We start from the raw sequence: 16,491 nt of genomic DNA on the forward strand, positions 1-16,491 counted from the left end.
AAAAGGCTCTTTCTGCAAATAACAAGTATTTCTATGAATCAAGCTCAGCCCAGCGTAAAAGTTAAAAAAGTAAATACAGAAAAGAAAACGGCCTATTTTTTTTGCCACAGTTTTTAAATGCAGAAATGTAGGGAATCAAGATCCCACGCTGAAAGGAGAAACGAGTGCTGACAACATTTTTTCCTTTGTGAATAAAACATTTTACTCCAAGCCAAGCTTCTCTTGCTTCAGGGCTTTGGATGATCGATTTTAAAATGCAGCGTCACATTAACAACAGCTGTGTGAGATGTTTTAGATTACCACAATAAAAAAACACAGTTGATTACTAACAGCCCCGTGCCCTCATTTGAAACTGTGCCACTTAGCTGGACTCCCACATTTGCTAAAGGCTAGCAGAGGAGCAAACAGCTGCACACAAAATGGCCCAACCCCTGAATGCATGCCAAGGCAGAAACCCCAAAACAGGCCTTGGGTTGGGCTCCATGCAAGACCTTTCACACCAGTCTAGGATAAGTGGTCTAAAAACAAAGGCAGAAACAGGCTTGGCAAATTACTTAGCAAACTGCTGTGAGCACTGCAACTCTAAGAAACTATGTCAGAAAAAAAACATTACAACATTTTTTGCCTAAATAAACACTTGTGTCATACCACTTTACTCTATTACATATAATATCGAACAAATTACCCAAGATATCAACAAAGACTTGTGTTAGGCAGCTACTGCAGTCTTTTGCTGAACAATGACTGGTGTCTTTACTCTCTTTGCCTCATGAATAATCCATTGTCATTCTCATCCTTATTCATCTTTAATACCGCATCTTGTTTTCAATCCACTGAGGAGAGGAAGCACAGTGTAGAGGCAGATATGTGGCTAAATCCAATATGCCATGTATGGCACGCTTTATAAGTGCGCCAACATTTTTCCTGTTTTCTCTGCTAGCCAGTAGTCTTAAAATGTAATGGATACAGTTACCAGAAGCATGCTCACTTCAATTGTAGTTGCTAGTGGCATTCTATGCCACAGAGTCCAGGAAAAAAAAACCTCAAAATATTAGTTATATTAGACAGACATCCATGGTGTTATCTTTTTTGTCAAAGGAAGATGTTGGATTTATGTCACAATACCTATCCTTCCTGCAGCTAACATGCAAAGATTATGGAATAATATAACCAAAAAATGGACTAACAAGTTGGTTATCTATCAAATTAAAAAGCAATGCTGGCATTTAAAACACGCCATTGGCTTCTAATCAGCTGAGTTGCTAAAGACATAGAATAATAATCACACTGAGATTTAAAGGACCAACATTGCTGTACATTTTCTGTATGCTATCATTCCATATGACATTCCCTTGCAGACACTAAAGTGGCAGGAGAGCAGGCAAACACATGCACATTCGACTGTGGAGGAAACCCTCCCTTTTCAAGCCCACTTCTCTCCCAATGAGTGGAGCATATCTAGGTCAAAGCTGATTAATGTGCCCACAGCTCCCGAGAGGGTTCTGGTCAGGTGGCAGCAGTGCCTGCTCACTGACGATGAATACTGATGCAGCTGGGTATTGCTAAACAGCTATACTGGAAATTAATGGCTGACTTCAAGTATATTTGCATAAAAAAGTGATAATCTAAACAGTTTACTCTCCTTGTGTCAGCTGCTGTGTCAACACTTAGAGTGGTTGTGTTTGTATTATGTATGGCTGTGTGTGTGACCGGCTGGCCAATGCTGAAATACAAGGTGGTATCTGAACATAAACATAAAACAGGCCACAGTACATAAAGGTGAATATCATGTGGATTTTAGATGACCAAGTAGCTGTGTAACTGCTTGTTTGTCCAGATGGTTAATGCCACACGGTGCTGCTTAAGGATGAAAACGACGTCTGCTAGTGTTGAGACGAACGGCATTCATGTCACTGTATTTATAGATAGTTATGTTGCTATTAGGTGGCATGCATTCCGTAAATCAGTTCGAGCACAGGCCTGCATGGACAAAGGGAAATGTAATATTTAACAACGTAGCCACAAAGCGAAAGATAAGCAGCAGCAACAGCTCTTACAGATAAACTAGTTAGCTAAACTTTTGTTGACGCTAGCTAGTTATCATAACGGTCGGAATAAAATTGTATACAACTGTTAAGAAAACAATTACACACTTGGAAACCACGTCTTAAATATGTACATTACACACGTAAACATTGATTATTTTTTAACAGACTGTTTTCTTTTTTAAAACAATATTTTGAATAAAATGCTTTTAGTACGAAACATGAGAAGAACTCGAACAGTAGTGCTATTTGCTAGGTAGCTTTAGCATTAGCCACCTTGCTAGTTAGCTTGCTAGTAAGCCAGCCGAACACTGTTTTGGAAATGTGTGGCAGCGCGTCTCCCTAACGTTACAGTCAATGAGGGCGTTGTTTGTCCAACGTTAACCCCATATTTATTAAAAGATACGGTGAATTGTAAACATTGTGGCTTGTGGTATTTTACGGTAACACAACAATGTTAACGTTACCTCGGAACGCAGCTTGGGGATGATCGGTCTACCTCCCAGGTCGCAAAGAGGTTCATGGGTACAGGCATGCTGCCGGATCCCGAGCCCAGGACCACAGCCCCGGCTAACGCTCCAGTCGGGAGGGTTGTCGGTGCTGGTCCACCGCCGCCGCCGCTGCTCGGGTTCAGGAAAGCGGCTCGGACGCCTCCTCTCTCTACAGCCGCCGCCATCATCACCTCCACTGCCTGGGGAGCAGCTCTAGCTAAGTGTCGGACGAAAGCGGGAGCCGCTGAACTCTGTGCTTCCAGCTCCTGCTCCTCCAGACTCCCACCGCCGCTACACTGACTGGGGATGCTGATAGGCGGGGCGGGGCATGTCACTCCTGATCTGGGGCAGCACGTCCCTGCTTCTAGGGTGGGACATATTTTACTATCAAACAGTCCTCAAAACATATTGATATATCTACATTTCATAACAACATTCAGTATACACAAAGACTGGAAACTGATACACAAATAAGAAAAGGAAAACGACAGAAGAATGCTGCGTAGCTATGAGGTAGTAGTGTTGCAGGACAACGTCGTCTAGGTGATAAGAATTTACAGCCTTGTTTATCTCCACAAGTTCAGTTCTTCGGCTTGAATTTTAAATGAAGAAGAATGAGAACACGTATAATAAAAACAGGGGTATTAAATTGTTTACACGGACAAAGGAATGTAAACCCGTAACAACTTAGGTACACGACTGTCTTCTTAAAGTGAGAATCACTTTGTATCCAGTTTAAAATGTTCCATCACACAAAAGGGTGTTTCAATTTCATATGTTCAATAGCTGATTTGTTTATTCATTGCTCATGTAGGCAGCATTTAGTTGTAAATGATTCAGTGTTAGTCAGCTTTTGTTTGGAGAGGTAAGCCTAATAATACCTTGCAAAAATGCTGTAAAAATATAAAAAATATAAACCTACATTTACAATCGTAAGTGAGGGTTGCAGAGATTCAGGGGTATAAAATAAGAATGATTGCACTGCAAAAACAAAAAGTCTTTATCGTGTGGGCTTTTTTAAAAAATAGATTAAATTAGTAGTTGATGCTAAAAGATAATTAACCATGAATATTGTACCGGCCGGGGACATTAATCTAGTTCCTCTAATTTGAAATATCTTCAAATTGTACTGTAATATTTCTTTATTTATGTGTCTTAACTATTAAATGCCGAAAGTTGATCCTGTCGTATTCAACAGAATGCAACATTTAGACTAATGGAATAAATGTAGTATTTAGTATGGGATACTTAAGATTTTGTTCATTTGAGTTGTTTGTAGGTTGTAAATGTTACTGTTTACGTGCACTTAAATCTACACAATGTGTTAGTAAACATACATTTTACTTAGTTTATCTTTAGGTTCTGGGATATTTTTCAGGCTATAGCATAACAGGGTGCCCCATTTCCCATTCACCTCCATTATGTTTTACAATGTTTTTCTGAATAAATCTAAACTAAACTGGAATGAAGGTGGTAGAATACCTATATGCAATAAACACTTTGATAGGTTTTTGTGTGACTTTTGCTACAAACTATTGAATTGCAATTCTTCATAAAACATTTAGTGTAAACTTGTATGTGGCCCTTGTTTGGTAGTTGCTCAACATATTAATGATTCGTCATCATTCTCTGATCACATAATTACACCTGGTATTTGATTCACTCGCTGTTCTCATGATGCAGGTGTTGTGAAATCCAATGACTGTAACTGTGACTAAGGACTCAATAAAGCTGACCTGACTAGACATGCTCAGCAGGGTTGGGTAATGTGTGCGACAGCCTGTTTAAACTGACTGGGCGAAATAAAATACACTTTCTCCTTTTGTGAAGTGTGCCTCAGTTTTCTGATGTAATGGCAACACATCATTCTTGGTTATTGAACAAATCCTAATTGACGCATTGCTCACCTTTGATTCCATCTGTTTGTTCAGTTTAGTCAATAGAGCAGCAAGCCACTGGCTCACATAGACACCCAGAGGGGAAATATTCTAATAAACGCAAGACATTGTCTGTTGCAATCTCAGGGGATACATTGTTGCCACTGGAACATATGCTGGGAGTTTAAGCAATCAAATGTTTAATTATTGCTAGGCAACTCTCTGCACCTGACAGCATTTAATCTACCAGACTGTAACAGTGTATACGTCCCCTGGGGTTGCTAATAATGAGGATGGCAATCATGATACAATTTAATTCCCTGGCTCTCTATTCTTTATTCCAACAAAACATTTTAACAACATTATCCACATGACAATGTAATGTTTATATATACAAAAAAAAATAATTAAAATGCAAAGAGAAATAAAAAGCTAGATATCATAATATTTTTGCATTAGTAAGAGTATTGTCAAAGGGGCAAAATCACTGACTTTTATTATTATACCAATGTGCCTGGAGATAAGAACAAGAGGGTTTTTTTCCAACTCTGGCTTCCTTCTGGTATTTATCATTTTATCAATATTTTCTACCCTTTGAGGAAAGACTATCACCTCAAAATTACCATAATGGACAAAATGATTAATGGATGATTGTGTGTAGTGCACTGCCACCTAGTGTTGAAATACAGCACTACAGCAAAATGGAAATGAAACACTGACTTCCACGGTTTGATTCGTCCAATAGATGGCAGGCTGTCTGCATGTTTTGGTAGGACATCTCTAATTTTTCCTGCCTCTCTTTTCTCTTCTCTCATGCTTGCTAGACTCTAATGATTGAATCCTTCTGCTCCTTTATAAGTGCGAGTTGGTGGGTGTATTTATTGTGACACCGTTGAAGGTTCAAAGGCACGGGACAGTCTGACACATTAACTGAAGAATTCTGGGGAAGATAATTAAATACCCTAGCAGGTTGTCAGGTAACACCTGCTCTATGGCATGCGTCCTCCCCCCAAATAAATCTAAGAAATTGCTTGCATCCTAACATCAAGTGAAGAAAGGTGTGGAGCAACGAGGATGCTGCGGGAGGAAGTTTCGGGAATATTACAAAGCATTTTATTGTTGTTATTAAAGACTGATTCGCCTAATATAGTATTTATTCTCTCTGACAAGGCAACAAACAATGGTAATAACCCACATCATCTGTTAGGTAACATCATCTTATTCTTACTCAGATATCTGATTGACACCTTTATAAAGCCAGAATGATGGTCTCCAAGCGGGTCTTCATTTTTAGCCATTAGCTTTTGTTTTAGGTTTGTGCCACCTCCACACCATCTGAGTCAGACATTTTTTAATGAGAAAGCCTTTGATGACAAGCTGAAAAAAACCCTCTTTTTTGAATCACTGTATATGCAGCCACGCATGTTCTAGATTAAATATAGAACTTCAAGTTATTGAATGAACTATAACACCAGGGAAAGAAAAGTTCTGCTTTGTAACTCCCAGTGCCATTACAAATGTGTCTTTCCACCACTGAATGGGGGAATAATAGGAAAAATGTTGAATATCTGCTGGGTTTTTCCTGCAATGCAGCTCTAATGAATCAAACCTGACAATGGGAGACAGTAAAAATCCACAGTAAAAAAAAATATACTATATATATGCAGAAAAAGTTTGACCATATTGACGCATTGATGAGATTTGTTTAGGGCCAATTTCGAGGCTCCGAAGAAATTGTGTGCGCCATATGTTAACCCCTGAGGACCATATACGGCGTGTGCTGCAGATGAGTATGCGTGGGAGGTGTATGAAACCTGAAGCAGCGTTGAGTTGTTGCATCTTGAGGCAGATTAGATGAAAAACTGGACAAGAATAAATGAGATATATCATGCTCATTGGTTGCTCCTTTTCAGACTTGTGCTAGAATTCTGGGTTTCAACTAGAATATATACCTGTGCACTCTCCGCCTGAAATGCTCTACTAGCACCTGTCTGTTTAATAACGCCCCTGTAAAAAGCACAGGCTGCTCTGATATGACTACGAGAAAAATTGCAAAGGTAGTTCTCAAGCTGTTTGTGGAAAAACAGAGATATTCAAAAGAGTATAGGGCTGCCCCTTTGCTGTTTTTCATTGGTGTTGTTCACTGTGATGTCTTTAGTCAATTCATGCTGAATGATTAATTTCAAAGGAACTTATAAACACATAACTGGCAACAACAAAAAAAAGTTTGTGATTCTATGTGGAAAAATTCCATTTTACACATTTGTCGATGAGAGTAAGTCTAATAAAAAATGTCTTCAGTTGAGGACAGCCCTATTATTGAGTCTGCATTTTTTGGTTGTTTTGGCCCTTAAGATACCCTAAATATAAGTTTTAGGACAACTTAAAAACGTTTTAAATGGTGTTTGCTATTTAAATTGGACAGATGAATATTATTTTGTGTCTTGACTGAAATTTCAGAATCAGAATCAGAAACAGGTTTGATGCCAAATAGGTTTACACATACAAGGAATTTGATTTTGTGTATAATGGTGAATACGTAAACAAAAGGAAAATTAAGTTGTAACAAAAAAACCAACAACTGAAAACTAAGCAAAAAAACAGCTATACAACTATAAAATGGACATATTCAAAGCAACAGAGCTTTGTCAAGTTTGAATTGTAAACCAAAGCATAAGATCATTCATATTCTCCAACTGTGCTGTCCCTGCAAGCTTTTATAGAAGTGTTTGGCGTTCACATAGATACAGTATTAACATAGAGATTCATAGAGGAGGGCTCTGTTAAGCTGCGGAAAAGCAAAGGGTTAACCTCCTGTTCTATCAGCGCCAACCCATTTAACGTACGTTTAAAGGGGGTCTCATTCATCAGGGAAACTGTGCGCAGCGTTACTGTTATGTTTCTCATTTCACACACACATTACAGCCGACTCCAGACTCGGCTCAGAGTGATTGGTCTCTGGTGAGCAGTCAGACACAATTTAAAGGTCCTGTCTATTTGTAATGTGCTGGAAAGATTGCCACGTGCCCCTGATACAGTAGAGCAGATCAATGTCTTTCTCCATCACAAGATCTCACTAGTAATAACAAAACCACTAAGGACAGGGATCTGATCCAATTAAGGTTTTGCAAGCCTGGCAAATTAAGGATATAAAGTCTCATGGATTATATCCTTAATACGCAGCACAATCGATGTACAATTACCTATGCTTTGATTAATCTTATGTATTATCCTTATTTCTTTGTTATGCATATACAAATGAGAGCAACATACTGTAAGGATGAGATATTGAAGACCACTGAAAAGAAGATATCCGAGTGACAGCAAACAGTGTTGATATAAGGTCTGGTTAAACAGTCAAACATCGGCACCTTGCTTTTAGTACCTCAAATCTTTTACTTTGAAAACTGTGTCTGACTTTGTGTTTTTGTTTTCCTCTCTTTAAAATATTCAAAAGTTAATTTCAAGGTGGGATTCACAAATGCCCATGGAAGAATCTTAGATGGACCAGTTTGTAGTATTCAGTGGGATTTAGATATTATATACATAGCTCACTATGTTTTCCCTAGAGCATTATAACCCACTGCTGGATGTCTCTAAATCCTACACACACTCGTCCTCAAAGTGTCAAGTTTTCCAGTTTTTCATGTAAAATTCTCTTTTAGGATCATTTGTCTGACAGAGCATAACCTGATAGCACAAATTGATTAAAAATGTTCTGTCTGAATTCCAAGTAAGGTTCATTTATTGTCTATTCCATTTACTGTATGCTACAACATAACATAATTGATACCTGTAGCTAGCAACATAAACTGCTGGGCAGATAGATGGATGCCATTTTGAACATTTAAATGCGACATCAGGGAAACATTTTTCACCAAATTTGACATGTGAGCACCAAGCATCAATAATGTTAATATAGATGTGGTCTCTTGTGGTCTCAACAGAGCCTGTTCTCTTTCTGAAAAGCCAAGATAGAGCCAAGTCTTTCAGATGTGAGCACAAAAGGTGTTTTTCAAATGTTGATTGGTTTTCATTCAAGCTATTCAAGCCTTCTTCTACATGCCCCGCTGTCACCATAGACAATATTGTTAATATAGTTTCACAGTGCGATATTCAGTTCCCAAATGTACCATGAACACTACAGATACTCTTTTTCAAGCAGCTAATATACCTTAAGTGTCATGGAATAGTTCGACCTAAAAACAAACTCTGACACGTTATGCAATGTATCCTTTTCCCAAAAGCATCAGCTACAATTGAATCAATGAACAGTTTACCGAAACAGTTTAACTGTATTTAATTGCCTCTAAGATTTAAATAATTATGGCCTGTCTTTGCTTTCAAGCAACTGGTACTACTACAATTACTTTCTTGACTCTATAAGAAGGCGTAGATGGATACCCAATCGACTTAACAATCAATCAATTAAAGTGTATTTATATAGTCCAAAATTACACATTTTACATTTGTCTTAGTGGGCTTGAATTTGAATAGGTAACCCTCTGTCCTTCTGACCCTCACATAGGACAAGGAAATACTTCCAAAGAAATTCACAGTTAATGGGGGGAAATTAAGTTTTGAACAATTGGTTTGTGTTCATGGTCGCAAGTGTCGTCATAAGATAAATACTGCATAAAATGTAAGATCTTATGTTCTGGAACGAGGGCATATGCCATCTCATTTACCGAAAACAGATCTCTATGAAAATAAATCCACAGACGCATTTTAACTTTGGCTGTGCGGGAAAGCAATAGCACATATTCAAAACTCTGTTACATTTCACCAGCTTCCAATGAAACGATGTGTAAATCCAATTTGGAGGTTAGGACTGAAAACAGATTCTTAAACACAAGCCCTTTGTCATGCTACAAAGAAAGCATTGCAAGATTGCATCTGTGAATAGAGGCCTCTAAGAACTTAGTCAAATGTAATGTGTATTTGCACATGAATGATATTGACAGTCCCATTCATTCTAGCCAACATGCCGCTTGTTTATGGAAACTCTCCTTACGCAGAGCACATTAACATAAAATCGCCTTTTTCTTTTTTCAAACATTTACAGCTTTGCACTAATAGCGGTATACTGACAAAACGCAGATAATGGAGAATGGTGGGAGAGGATAAAGAAAGGCAGAGAGTCAAGGGAAATGACAAAAGTGTTAGGATGAGTTGAAGCAATCCTATTAGAACATACAGTATGCAAATCAGGAGAGACATCATGAGCCAGCTCTGAATCTCATCTTGATCTCACAGTACATGAATTCTGCACGAGGGAGTTCATAATTCTCATCCATTCAATGGTACCAGTGTAGCTCCATTGATCTTGGAAGAATGTGCGAGCAGATTCCCCTGACACTCATTGTGCTTCCACTCTGGACAATGCAGCATAGGAAGACAAGCAAGACTAGAGTTTTGAAATCCATTTGCATGAATGTCAGCCTCGGAGAACAGAGACAAGCAGGCAAGACAAAAGCTGTGCAGGAGACCTTAAGACATGGAGCGTCTCCTGTGACCATGCCTCTCTGCACAGCCAGGCATTTGAACAAAAGCCAACTCTGGACATGAGCCAACATTAGGCTAAATGTTCTGCTGCCATCAGAATTCCCATTTAAGTAGAAGCAGGAGATGCACCTGCCAGCTTGCTCTCTTTCCTCCCCTCTCTTTAATGCGTTCAGATGGGAACCTTTGTTGAAAGGAATCATTTTGCATTTATATTTCCCAGAGCAAAAAAAGAGGATAAGAGGGGAAACTCCCTGCTTGGCGACATGTTTCTCATAGAGAAAACTCTTCCTAATGAGGACTGTTAAAGCTTAGCTGGTGATTTTCTGCTTTGGAGTTAGATGTTTTCTCCACTATTAACCCAGATATCCAAAATGGCAGCCCCTGGGTAAGTTTGATTGCTCCTACCTAATCCTTTGAACTCCACAGCAATCAGACAACCCCAAACTTCAGCAAGTTTCTTCGCCATGAAATTGAAAAGGTATCTGTCTATCACATCATACCCTGAAGTCACCTAGCAAGTCTTTGTCCTGAAATGCCATCGTTGAACTGCGATGCCTTCGGAGGCCATTCCTGCAAAAGTATCCACAATCCCCAATGTAAGACATACAAATAATGCAGCCATGTCGGTGCAGAGAGTGCAGTCTATGCGTGTTTATCACAGCCATCAAGGCTACAAAACAAACCATCTCTACAGTTAAAATAATTTTGATCACTTTTTGATAACTTTTTAAATTGTCTTTTTATGTTATATGTTCTTGTTTATATTTGCACTGTGGGACTGCCAGAAACAGTATTTCAATTTTCTGTATGTATAACACATGTGGAAACTTTGACAATAAAGTGGACTTTGACTTTGAAAGTTAATACATTCAGTAAAAACATGCGACATAGTGGCTAACACTACCTTTTTAGCTAAATTGTAAACTTGTATAGCCTTATTTCAATTATTTTATTTGAATCAATAGGGTCTAAAAGTTGTAAAGTGAACTTTGAATCCAGATTTGTTTTCTCTCTCCATTCATTTGACTGAGCTGAGAGCGGGAGATTGGAGGCGGGGCTTAATCGAAATGCAGGTGTGCACGAGCTATGGGCCCAAATAAAGGTTCTTTCGCTTTCCGGAGTGAGGCAACATTCATAGCAATGAACGGGGTCCAGACTTCAACCTAGTATCCAGTTCTCTTTATACGTCCATGATTTGTAAGTGTCTGAACTGCAGTTTCTTATGAAAAAACTCTGGTTTTCAGTGATTGTGTCTCGAGTACCAAACCACAAACTGTGAAACAAGACAACCCAATTTTTTCTGTGGGCTCTTCAAAAACATGGGATTAAACAATACATTCAGAGCGGTCATACCGCTGACCATCTAAGTATCCTGACCAACGGCTTGTGAACAACTTTGCAAAGGTCAGACATATGTTTCTTGCAAGCCAATCAGATTTGACTGAAATGGGATTGTACACAGAGGCTTTCAGACAGACGCTGAATACAGGTTTATTCAGACAGAAAACAATGTGTTTGTTGAACATAAAAGCATGGGGAGTGAGTAAATGTAACTTATCAAAAAGGATTGTTCAACTCTGCAGTGGCTGGCCCTAGGGATCTGTTTTAAAGGCAGCACTAAAACTTAACATTTCCATCCAGCCTGAAATCATTTGACTGTTTTTTTGATTTGAAGAAATGCAGTTGAAGGCTAGAAAGTTGACTTATACTTTAATATTTGATGCATGTGGAAACATATTCCAACACTACAGATACTTGGATTTAATCCCTGTTAGTGTTAACTTGGCCTTGGTCATGTTTTAGAGAGTTTGTTGATGGGTAGCCAGTGAGGAATCAATTCCTTGCCATTTCAAGATTGATGCTTCTCTAACAACTACAAAACTATATCAGTTACAGTTAAGAAAGTAGCGCAATGAGAGTCTATTTCCTAGTCACCTAAGTAGAAACTGGACCCATAGTTCACAGGCTTTCAAACATTCTGGTGATAAATAGCCTTTTTCAGACATAAATCAGGGAGAAAAGTTAGTTTGAGACAGATATTTCTGAGTTTGTGGTCTCAGCAATCATCTTTAGTGAAGTCTGGAAAAACAGCATGAATGAGAGTCAAAAAACATATCTAAACTTTGAGCTAATGTTTGTGAATGAACTAGCTAACAAAATCTGGTAATACTGTGTGTATTGGCTTAAGTAGGCAACATAAAAGATTAACAAATTAAAACGTGGGTGTCCAAACTACGGCCCGAGGGACAAATGCGACCCTCAGGCCATTTTGAATCGACCCTCAGCAAATTCTAAAAGTATATTGGAATATGGCCCACAAATTAAACTTTTGCTTGTCTTATATTGTACTTCTCAACTATATATGTTAAAATATATTACACAGTATTCATGTGTTAATAAGCCCAATTTCCAAATAAATTCAGTCGTTTAAAACATTTTCTAACAAATCATAGTTGATTTTTTTTTAAAAAGCCCAATAACTACTTTCCATAACAAGCTTTAAATTGAACCTTCATATTTAGTCTTATTATAATCAATCTGAGGCTTCTGTTTTAAGGAATGAGCTGCATACAAAATAAATGAAACAATAAAGAGAGGTGGGACGTAGGCTGTTTTTTTCTTAAAGCATTTTCAAGTATCACACATTATTCACCTACATTTAAATGATTTTGCTAACTTTTAACTTAACTTATGAGGCAATATTTACCTCTAGTGAGTGGCCCAGCTCTTCGTGTATTTTTCTGTATGTGGCCCTTGATGAAAAAAGGTTGGACACCCCTGCATTAGAACATGATCGTTTAGGAGTGTATACCATTGGCGCCACTGTTATGGAGAATCTTTGACAGTATCAATAGCATTATAAAAAACTCAAAGGACAACCCACATGACTGGACCATGAAATTCTAAACAAATTTGCTTTGATGCCGGAACAAGTGTTCTGGCTCAGGCCCTCCAGCTCCACACTGTCCATACTTATTGAACTGTGCTCAAACGATGGGAAAAATGGAATGCTGGAATGAAGTCTGACATGATAGGGTTTGTTGTTTTTCTAATACATCCCACATTGTCCTGTAGATATGATACATTTATCCAAACTGACGTTTATGAAGTGAATGTACCACTCTTTAGTTTCCTGAGAGCCAACAAAAGATACTGGAATTTGTTGCCAAATACAGTGGTCATTGTCTTGCACGTCCTTGGTGGAAGTTGCCCTTCAGCAGGCACTGTGCTGTGACAGGACGTATACAGCATATCTTGAGGCCTCGCTTTGAGCTCACCTTTATCCATAACATGTCACAGATGTCTCTCACTCCTCTCCTTATGGACACTTTACGGCGGCACAGGATACTGACATATCTGAATGTAACCAGCGGAGCTGAACAGGCACAGGGAGGGTTCGCTTTGCAAACTCTGCCCTCAGGGCCAACACAGAAAACATATTACTGACTTTATCTTGTCAGTGAGCTTTAAATGTCAGGAGCTTTTATTCTGACCCGTCAGACTAAACACTGTCCAAGTGAGGCTGTGTTTTAGTGTGTGACCTGTATAGTTTCAACATTACATTCAAAGAAAAAAAAGCACCACGTATGGGGCTTGTACCATCGGACGCTTGAAATAAATGGCACACAATTATTGTGGCTGTCAAAAGATACAGTTAAACTGACCATGCAACTAGGCTGTGGCTTTTACTTGGCAAATCACAATATGCACCTTTAAAATGTTAGTTTTTTACAAAACTAACATTTCCTAGACCTGTCGCAAACACGTCTCCTGGCTCTTCAAAACCACCACACGCTTTAAATGCTTGGTGTAATTATCGTACTGAATAAGTACAATTATGTGACATAATACAGAGAACATAAAATGACAAAAAGTTTGAGTGTTATCACAATGAGCCCCATGTCTTGCACATATGCAGACATTGTGAAATGTAAATGATAATTTAAGCAATTATTCCTCAGTGCTGTACTCGGAGAGAAATATTTAGAAGAAACATTCACTGTCCTTGAAGGATGGATAGCAAACAACTACTATTTTGTATGCCCTACTCAAGCAAAGTTTAATTTTCTTTCTGATAGTTAGATGAAAAAATTGACCCCACTTTAAAGCCTGCGTGTAAATAATATAGCTAACGCCAACAGCTGGTTAGCTTAGCTTAGCATGAAGCCTGGAAGCAGGGGGGTAAAGATAGCTTGTCCATAGGTAACAGAATCTGTCTACAAGCACCTCGAAATGACAAGTATTAACCTTTAATATCTCATTTGTTTTATTCAGAAGTATTGGAAGTTTAACAAAATAGTGGGAGGGAAATGTGCTGGAACTATTTCATAGCTGGGCTGCAGTGACTTCCTGGAACTGCGATTTGTACAATAAGGTTTTAACTACATTTTAAATGAAAAGGCCCATTATTTCCCCTGCTATGTGCTCCTGTCTGACATCTAGTTTTTCATACCGTTATTATTTTCACTCATACATTTGTGTTGAATTCCAATAACCCAAACTAACATCACATCTCAATCGCAGGTACAGCTGACCTGATTGGTAATACAACAGGATGCACACACAATAAAACCTTGGGAGGTTTGTTGGTTGTGAGATTATTACAGCGCTGCACTTCAGCCTCAAACCACCATGCATCGCCTTTAATTTATTGTGATTGTAAGAGGAATGTGAGCCTGTAGAAGGGCATCACCGATAATGGTGGGAACTTTTTATTTTCCAAGGGAGCAAGTACTGTTGACTCCTGAATAATTTGTTTAACCCAATGAGGCAAGTGTTTTTCAACTGTACTGAATAATTAAATCTTGGTCAAGAGGTCCGTGTCCATACTCTAGCCCACACATGGATTAACCTCCCACAGTCTCTTAGCCTCATTGTGTTGAAATAAATCTTGTTCTAGGCCGGTGGAAAAAAACAAGTATCTCTTCTCCAACATTTTAACTTCTGTAGAGTTGATTTGGTATTGCATTCCATGACAGGTTCAGAAGAAAATCACTGAATACAAACAGAATTTGATGCAATAGAGTTTTATTTGTCATAAAGCAACAAACAATTTTTTGAGATCTTGATAAGATCAGTATGGTTGCCTCTGTATAGCGAAGATGTTAAGTGTGTTTTGTATGACCTAAGTGTAACAAATCATATGCACAAACTCATCAGATTTTGACACAGAGCTCACTATCACAGAAAACTGAAAGGTAAGGAATCCAACAGACAAATCAAAGCCCTGTTTCTGTTTGAAAACACAACTTGGGTAGCTACTCAGTGGGATATTTGACCTAGATATGCGAGCAGAATACCTAAAGATGCGACGCTTTCTCAAGTATGGATCTAAAGCATTCCTTTATTATATCACATTCACTGTTAATCTGCATAGCTGAACCAAAGGAACTGTTCATCAGAAGGACATTGCAAGGTTGTTAAGTTAAACTCTGAAACACACACTGTCCAGGTTTTCACTAAACTACCTGCTATAGTTTAATAAACTCCCCTCTGGAAGGGTTATCCGGACAAGTACGGCGGATACAACTCGAGTCACTTTACAAAGTTTTATTGCGCACACATACACACCCACTGATTAGCCCAACTGTTTCAGCTACACTAGCCCGTTGGCAACGTTAGTTACTTAGTGACATTTAGTTAGGTTACTTGGTGACATTTAGTTAGGTTGTAAACCTGCAATGCAAACACAAAACAAAACCCGAATTAACCAATGAAATGATACACTCGTTCATATTAACATTAATTCCTGATTTAACCTAGCTTAGCTTATAGTCACTCACCGACAAGGCGTACCAGTCCTGACCATCAATTGAATGAAAACAACAAAAGGGGGAGGCACCTTGTGGCTAGTCGTGCATATACACAAACACAGGTCGGAAACCAAGTATGATAACAAAATAAACCTTAATATAACATGAAAGACAACCGGTATTGCTAACAATGGCTAACCCGAGGTAATTGCTAAATCTGTAAACAAGGCGCGTCCATCTTTTCCGACTTTCCGACCTCGAATGTGACGTCACTCCCAGTTCCGACCTCCGACCTCCGATGTTAACGCGGCAAACACCGAACGCGGCATTAGCTTGACCATGGCCGCTGAATGCAACAAGAGGCGGAAAACATACTTTTTTCACGAGAATTGGAAAATAGACTTTTGTTTCACAAGTGTAAAGGACAAGTGTGTTTGTTTGATCTGTGGAGTAAGCGTGGCGGTCGGTAAAAAATGCAATGTGGAGCGCCATTTCACCACAGTCCACAGCACCTTCTCACGGAACTTTCCCGCTGGTAGCAATCTACGAAAAGAAAAGATAAAGGACCTGAAAATACAGCTACAACGACAGCAGTCTGTTTTTACCAGACCAGCACAGAAGGCTACTGCTTGTACGGAGGCTTCGTTTAAAGTGGTGCACATCCTGACAAAACGCAAAAAGGCCTTCACTGATGGCAGTGTTGTAAAGGAGGCCATGACCGCCGTGGCTGAAAAGTTATTCAAGGACCATAAATGTAAGACAGAAATATTGTCTGCTTTTGCTGATGTACAACTTGGTGCAAATACAATGGCAAGGAGAG

The 16,491-nt window shown here is 38.9% G+C and overlaps 1 protein-coding gene across 2 annotated transcripts in view; it reads right to left on the reverse strand.

Moving 5' to 3' along the window:
• zmp:0000000755 (phosphofurin acidic cluster sorting protein 2) overlaps positions 1-2,868 on the reverse strand; it is a 50,406-nt gene extending 47,538 nt beyond the window's left edge. Inside the window, exon 1 of one of the 2 annotated variants that reach the window (XM_063874636.1) lies at positions 2,513-2,868. In XM_063874636.1, the coding sequence (XP_063730706.1) occupies positions 2,513-2,724 (212 nt within the window). In that variant the 5' untranslated portion in view covers positions 2,725-2,868. The remainder of the gene's footprint in view (positions 1-2,512) is intronic. The other variant, XM_063874637.1, reaches the window with a different exon arrangement.
• Positions 2,869-16,491: the final 13,623 nt, after the last annotated feature.

This window comes from Eleginops maclovinus, chromosome 22 (genome assembly GCF_036324505.1).
Source record: "Eleginops maclovinus isolate JMC-PN-2008 ecotype Puerto Natales chromosome 22, JC_Emac_rtc_rv5, whole genome shotgun sequence".
Taxonomy (NCBI): Eukaryota; Metazoa; Chordata; class Actinopteri; order Perciformes; family Eleginopidae; genus Eleginops; species Eleginops maclovinus.